This window comes from Argopecten irradians, chromosome 14 (genome assembly GCF_041381155.1).
Source record: "Argopecten irradians isolate NY chromosome 14, Ai_NY, whole genome shotgun sequence".
Taxonomy (NCBI): Eukaryota; Metazoa; Mollusca; class Bivalvia; order Pectinida; family Pectinidae; genus Argopecten; species Argopecten irradians.
In genome coordinates, this window is record NC_091147.1 from 3306467 (window position 1) to 3314741 (window position 8275).

The 8275-nt window shown below is 38.9% G+C and overlaps 1 protein-coding gene across 1 annotated transcript in view; it reads right to left on the reverse strand.

Moving 5' to 3' along the window:
* LOC138308004 (sodium- and chloride-dependent glycine transporter 1-like) overlaps window positions 1–7753 on the reverse strand; it is a 134476-nt gene extending 126723 nt beyond the window's left edge. Inside the window, exons 1-3 of the mRNA XM_069248961.1 lie at window positions 7622–7753; window positions 6781–6851; window positions 314–441 (exon numbers count right to left, since the gene is read on the reverse strand). Of these exons, the coding sequence (XP_069105062.1) occupies window positions 314–441; window positions 6781–6851; window positions 7622–7753 (331 nt within the window). The remainder of the gene's footprint in view (window positions 1–313; window positions 442–6780; window positions 6852–7621) is intronic.
* Window positions 7754–8275: the final 522 nt, after the last annotated feature.

Here is an 8275-nt window from a genome sequence, read left to right on the forward strand (position 1 = left end):
CCCAACATTCAGGGCGAAATCTCTGAGAACACATCGTTAAAACGCGAAGCATCGGACTTCCTTCATTGCATAGCAAATAACAGAAAAGTAAGCAAATACTATTTAATTGTCAGATACAGAATACACCGATACTTTTGTAATAATATCTTTATTCCCACGTTTTCAATATGTTATAAATAACAAAATCCTACTCACATAATTAAATCGAAGTCCAGTTGGGAGGAAGCGTGGAAGCGTGATTTAAAGTAAACACTGTAGTTTATCTCTGATTAATTGTAAATGCAGGAAAATGATTTTTTTATATAGAACATACCTGATGTTATAACCTTATATATTGGAATACCACTTTCGTGTGACAGTACAACACCGATCACAGAGAAGATGACGAGACCATTAAACAGTCCATAACTGACAGTCACCACCGTGCCAATGATAGCGTCACTGTAAGACAAACAAAATACTGTGATAACTGACAGTCACCACCGTGCCAATGATAGCGTCACTGTAAAACAAACAAAATACTGTGATAACTGACAGTCACCACCGTGCCAATGATAGCGTCACTGTAAGACAAACAAAATACTGTGATAACTGACAGTCACCACCGTACCAATGATAGAGAGTCACTGTAGGACAAACAAAATACTGTGATAACTGATAGTCACCACCGTGCCAATGATAGCGTCACTGTACGACAAACAAAATACTGTTATAACTGACAGTCACCACCGTGCCAATGATAGCGTCACTGTAAGACAAACAAAATACTGTTATAACTGACAGTCACCATCGCGCCAATGATAGTCACTGTAACACAAACAAAATACTGTTATAACTGACAGTCACCACCGTGCCAATGATAGCGTCCACTGTAAAACAAACAAAATACTGTTATAACTGACAGTCACACAATGATAGCGTCACTGTAGACAAACAAAATACTGTTATAACTGACAGTCACCACCGTGCCAATGATAGCGTCACTGTAAAACATACAAAATACTGTTATAACTGACAGTCACCACCGTGCCAATGAGTAGCGTCACTGTAGGACAAACAAAATACTTTGATAACTGACAGTCACCACCGTGCCAATTGATAGCGTCACTGTAGGACAAACAAAATACTTTGATAACTGACAGTCACCACCGTGCCAATGATAATCGTCACTGTAGGACAAACAAAATACTGTTATAACTGACCAGTCACCACCGTGCCAATGATAGAGTCACTGAAAAACAAACAAAATACTGTGATAACTGACAGTCACCACCGTGCCAATGATAGCGTCACTGTAAAACAAACAAAATACTGTGTGAAAACTGACAGTCATCACCGTGCCAATGATAGCGTTACTGTAGGACAAACAAAATACTGTGAAAACTGACAGTCACCACCGTGCCAATGATAGCGTCACTGTAAAACAAACAAAATACTGTGATAACTGACAGTCACCACCGTACCAATGATAGCATCACTGTAGGACAAACAAAATTCTGTGATAACTGACAGTCACCACCGTGCCAATGATAGCGTCACTGTAGGACAAACAAAATACTGTTATAACTGACAGTCACCACCGTGCCAATGATAGCGTCACTGTAAAACAAACAAAAGACTGTGATAACTGACAGCCACCACCGTGCCAATGATAGCGTCATTGGAAAACAAACAAAATACTGTTATAACTGATAGTCAAACACCATGCCAATGATAGAGTCACTGAAAAACAAACAAAATACTGTTATAACTGACAGTCACCACCGTGCCAATGATAGCGTCACTGTAGGACAAACAAAATACGGTTATAACTGACAGCCACCACCGTGCCAATGATAGCGTCACTGTAGGACAAACAAAATACTGTGATAACTGACAGGCACCACCGTGCCAATGATAGCGTCACTGTAGGACAAACAAAATACTGTTATAACTGACAGTCACCACCGTGCCAATGATAGCGTCACTGTAAAACAAACAAAATACTGTGATAACTGACAGTCACCACCGTGCCAATGATAGCGTCACTGTAGGACAAACAAAATACTGTTATAACTGACAGTCACCACCGTGCCAATGAAAGCGTCACTGTAAAACAAACAAAATACTGTGATAACTGACAGCCACCACCGTGCCAATGATAGCGTCACTGTAGGACAAACTAAATACTGTTATAACTGACAGTCACCACCGTGCCAATGATAGAGTCACTGTAAAACAAACAAAATACTGTGTGATAACTGACAAACGTGCCAAGATAGCGTCATTGTAAAAAACAAACAAAATACTGTGATAACTGACAGTCAACACCGTGCCAATGATAGAGTCACTGTAAAAACAAACAAAATACTGTTATAAACTGACAGTCACCACCGTGCCAATGATAGCGTCACTGTAGGACAAACAAAATACTGTTATAACTGACAGTCACCACCGTGCCAATGATAGCGTCACTGTAGGACAAACAAAATACTGTTAAAACTGACAGCCACCACCGTGCCAATGATAGCGTCACTGTAAAGGACAAACAAAATACTGTGATAACTGACAGTCACCACCGTGCCAATGATAGCGTCACTGTAAAACAAACAAAATACTGTTATAACTGACAGTCACCACCGTGCCAATGATAGCGTCACTGTAAAACAAACAAAATACTGTTGATAACTGACAGTCACCACCGTGCCAATGATAGCGTCACTGTAGGACAAACAAAATACTGTTATAACTGACAGTCACCACCGTGCCAATGATAGAGTCACTGTAGGACAAACAAAATACTGTGATAACTGACAGTCTACCACCGTAGGCCAATGATAGAGTCACTGTAAGACAAACAAAATACTGTGATAACTGACAGTCAACCACCGTGCCAATGATAGCGTCACTGTAAGACAAACAAAATACTGTTATAACTGACAGTCACACACCGTGCCAATGATAGCGTCACTGTAAAACAAACAAAATGACTGTTATAACTGACAGTCACCACCGTGCCAATGATAGCGTCACTGTAAAACAAACAAAATACTGTTATAACTGACAGTCACACCGTGCCAATGATAGCGTCACTGTAAAACAAACAAAATACTGTTATAACTGACAGTCACACTCCACCGTTGCCAATGATAGCAATCACTGTAAAACAAACTAAAACTGTTATAACTGACAGTCACCACACGTGCCAATGATAGCGTCACTGTAAAAACAAACAAAATACTGTTATAACTGACAGTCACCGTGCCAATGATAGCGTCACTGGAAAACAAACAAAATACTGTGATAACTGACAGTCACCACCGTGCCAATGATAGCGTCACTGTAAAACAAACAAAATACTGTTATAACTGACAGTCACCACCACCGTGCCAATGATTACTGAGTCACTGTAGGACAAACAAACAAATACTGTGATAACTGACAGTCACCACCGTGCCAATGATAGCGTCACTGTGGGAAAACAAACAAAAAACTGTTATAACTGACAGTCACCACCGTGCCAATGATAGCGTCACTGTAAACAAACAAAATAAGACAAACAAATTACTGTGATATAACTGACAGTCACCACCGTGCCAATGATAGCGTCACTGTAGGACAAACAAATACTGTTATAACTGACAGTCACCACCGTGCCAATGATAGCGTCACTGTAAAGTCACAAACAAAATACTGTGTGATAACTGACAGTCACCACACCGTGCCAATGATAGCGTCACTGTAAAGACAAACAAAATACTGTTATAACTGACAGTCACCACCGTGCCAATGATAGCGTCACTGTAGGACAAACAAACAAAATACTGTGATAACTGACAGTCACCACCGTGCCAATGATAGCGTCACTGTAGGACAAACAAAATACTGTTATAACTGACAGTCACCACCGTGCCAATGATAGAGTCACTGTAGGACAAACAAAATACTGTGATAAACTGACAGTCAACCACCGTGCCATATGATAGCGTCACTGTAGGAAAAAAAACAAAATACTGTGATAACTGACAGTCACACCACCGTGCCAATGATAGCGTCACTGTAAAAACAAACAAAATACTGTGAAAACTGACAGTCCACACCGTGCCAATGATAGCGTCACTGTAGGACAAACAAAATACTGTTATAACTGACAGTCACCCCACCGTGCCAATGATAGCGTCACTGTAAAACAAACAAAAATACTGTGATAACTGACAGTCACCACCGTGCCAATGATAGCGTCACTGTAGGACAAACAAAATACTGTTGATAACTGACAGTCACCACCGTGCCAATGATAGCGTCACTGTAGGACAAACAAAATACTGTTATAACTGACTGTAGTCACCACCGTGCCAATGATAGCGTCACTGTAGGACAAACAAAATACTGTGATAACTGACAGTCACCACCGTGCCAATGATAGCGTCACTGTAAGGACAAACAAAATACTGTTATAACTGACAGTCACCACCGTGCCAATGATAGCGTCACTGTAGGACAAAACAAAATTACTGTTATAACTGACAGTCACCACCGTGCCAATGATAGCGTCACTGTAAATGACAGTCAACACAAAAAGTCACTGAAAAAACATAACTGTTGTATAACTGACAGTCACCACCGTGCCAATGATAGCGTCACTGTAAGAAAAGGACAAAACAAATATACTGTCAATAACGACAGTTAACTGTGACAGTCACCCACAGTGCCAATGATAGCGTCACTGTAGGACACAAACAAAATACTGTGATAACTGACAGTCACCACACCCGTGCCAATGATAGCGTCATGTAGGACGAAAACAAAATACTGTGATAACTGACAGTCACCACCGTGCCAATGATAGCGTCACTGTAGGACAAAAACAAAATACTGTGGATAACTGACAGTCACCACCGTGCCAATGATAGCGTTACTGTCACTGTTTCACTGTAGGAGTCACTGTAAAACAAAAATACATGTTATAACTGTCTGTCACCACCGTTGACAAATGATAGCGTCACTGTTAAAACATACAAAAATACAGTGATAACTGTCACCACCGTGCACAATGATAGCAGTCACTGTAGGACAAACACTGTGATAACTGACAGTCACCAACCGTTGCCAATGATAGCGTCACTGTAGGACAAACAAAATACTGTTATAACGGACATTCACTCACCGTATGCAATGATAGCGTCATAGGTACAAACAAAATACTGTAACTGAGTCACCCCGTACTGATAGCACATGTAGGACAAAACTAATTTACTGTTGATAACTGACAGTCCACCGTGCCAATGATAGCGTCACTGTAAAACAAACAAAATTATAGATAAGGACAACCAACATTGATAAAGTCACTGTTAAACAAACAAAAATACTGTGTTAACTGACAGTGCAACACCGTGCCAATGATAGCGTCATTGGAAAACAAACCAAAAACTACTGTAAATATATGTACAGTCCAACACCGTGCCAATGAAAAGTCACTGAAAAAACAAACAAAATACTGTTATAATTGACAGTCAACACCGTGCCAATGATAGCGTCACTGTAGGAACAAACAAAAATACTGTTATAACTGACAGTCACCCACCGTGCCAATAGATAGCGTCACTGTAATTATAAACAAAACAAAATACTGTTATAGACTGACTAGTCCAACACCGTTGCCAATGATAGCGTGCACTGTAAATAACAAACAAAATACTGTTATAACTGACAGTCCACCACAGTGGCCAATGATAGCGTCACTGTAAAACAAACAAAATACTGTTATAATGACATGCACCACCCGTTGCAATGATAGTCCGTCACTGAAGGACAAACAAAATACTGTGATAAACTGACAGTCACCACCGTACAATGATAAAGTCACTGAAAAAACAAACAAAATACTGTTAATAATTGAAAGCAAACACCGTGCCAATGATTGCGTCACTGTAAGACAAAACTAAAATACTGTTATAACGTGGACGGTCACCACCAGTGCCAAATGATAGCAATCACTGTAAATCACAAAATACTGTTGTGATTAACCTGACATCAACACCATGCTATGATAGCGTCACTGGGAAAACAAACAATATACTGTTGTATAACTGACAGTCAACACCGTGCGCAATGGATAGAGGTCACTGAAAAAACAAACAAAAATACTGTTTATAACTGACAGTCACCACCGTGCCAATGATAGCGTCACTGTAACGGACAAACAAAATACTGTTATAACTGACAGTCACCACGTGTGGCTATGTTATAGTCATGTTCTTTTAAAACCGAACAAAATAACTGTGATAAACGGACATCAACCACACGGTGCACAAAGAATTAGAGTCACGTGTACAACAAACATATACTGTTATAAACTGACAGCCACCAACTGGCCAAATGATAGACGACTACTGGTGAACAAACCAAATACTGTGATAAATGACAGGCACACCGCTGCCAATGATAGGCGTCACTGTAAAACAAACAAAATACTTTGATAACTGACAGTCACCATCCGTGCCAATGATAGAGTCACTGAAAAACAAACTAAAGATGAGTGCTTACAGAAACATTGCATGGTCACACACGAATGCCTATGATTCGAGTAAGTGTGTCACAAGACCAACGTGCACTTTTTTTGTCCGTCCAATTTAAGGTAGCGTGCCCATACGTGAAATGTGATTCTGTAATGTAGGGCTATAGTGTTAGAAGAGAACGCCCTGCAACACAACCAGAAAATGAAGATTTATATCGACACAACACATGAAAGACAAAATAGATAACCACTCCTTAACCGAGCAATTTTCGAAATCTATTTACTTCCAATCATGACCATCCGTCCCCAACAGTCCCAGAGTTAGAAAGCCATGAACGCTGCCTTCTATCCATACCTGAATTAAAAGTTTCAACAGACTAATCCTTTCGAACTTCTTCACAAGATCGCATGTTCAAATCTTATTCACTGCTACTGGGTGAATGACGTTTCTGTTCCATCAGCACTCGCAATTTTGTGTTTCGGTTGTACTTCTAAATGAATCGCTAAACGTTTCTATATTCCATTTTTGGCCCCCGCTTCGGCCAAAAGGGTTTTATTCTTAAAATTATCAACCACTTAATTCTATTGTCTTGTTTCTTCGATAGGTAACTATATGAAAGATTTGACAGGGTTTATTATAATGTGGTGTCATACTAAGGACGCCGTAGCCCTTGAAAGTTTGAAAATAATATTTCCTCAAATGACAGAATTAATTCTTTGTACTAAATTGGGTTATTCCGACGTTATGTTTATAATGATATTTAGGGATTAAACTGATACATTTTTAAATATAGAGTACATCGCCGTTACAAAAGCACGGCAGTCATCGTAACCGTCCAAAATATGTAATTTAAGTAAAATTAAAAATAGACTGATAACATCATCTAGAAATCAATGAGGGCATAGCTGAACAAACTGCAAGATGTATCTAACCGATTGCACTTTACTTAATTGCAAAAATTATCATAGAAAGAGCCTACAACTGACCTACAAAAGTGTAATATTCCCTAAATATATACCATGGTAAGTGAATAACACTGTAGGACTTAAATAGCTATCTTCATAGATTTCGGGGCCAAACCATACATAAATATAATAAATTTTGTAATTATTGAATTCTTTTACCTCTGGGTGAGCGAGACGGTTGAAATCCGGCGTGATAAAGTAGGCCATACCAGACATGGCTCCCGGAAGTGTAAGGGCTCTGATCCAGATAATGATGGTCAGTACTACAGGGGATATAGCTGTCACGTACATCATCTACAGACATGGAACTTAAATTATACTCATATACTTGACCAACTTGTACAGAATAAAACTGGGAACAAAGTGAAGGAGAAAAAGACGTTTTCAAAATGTTATTAAAATAAATGAAAGCGGAAGTTTAATAAATTAAGCAATGCATTTCAAAAGCAAACATATATGCATTATAGGCTAAGAATTTATAGAAGAAACACATATGCAGTATAGGCTATAGATTTTAGAAGCAAACAAATGTGCATTGAAGATATGATGAGAAAAATATGAATACAACAGCACATTTTCACAAAGGCGGTGAAATGTAAACAGCTGGAGTACAATAATCACGATCTAACATTAGTTTTTGGAAAAAATGGAATAACCTCCCAATCATTGTTCTAGCATAATAAAGTTAAATGATATCAACCATAATTAGATGTGTATTTCATTATGAAAATGTGCTCTGAAGATATTTCTTCCAATAATCACGACGTTATAGAAAATGAAGTGTTTATATATAGCCGTTTGTTTGTTTGTTAC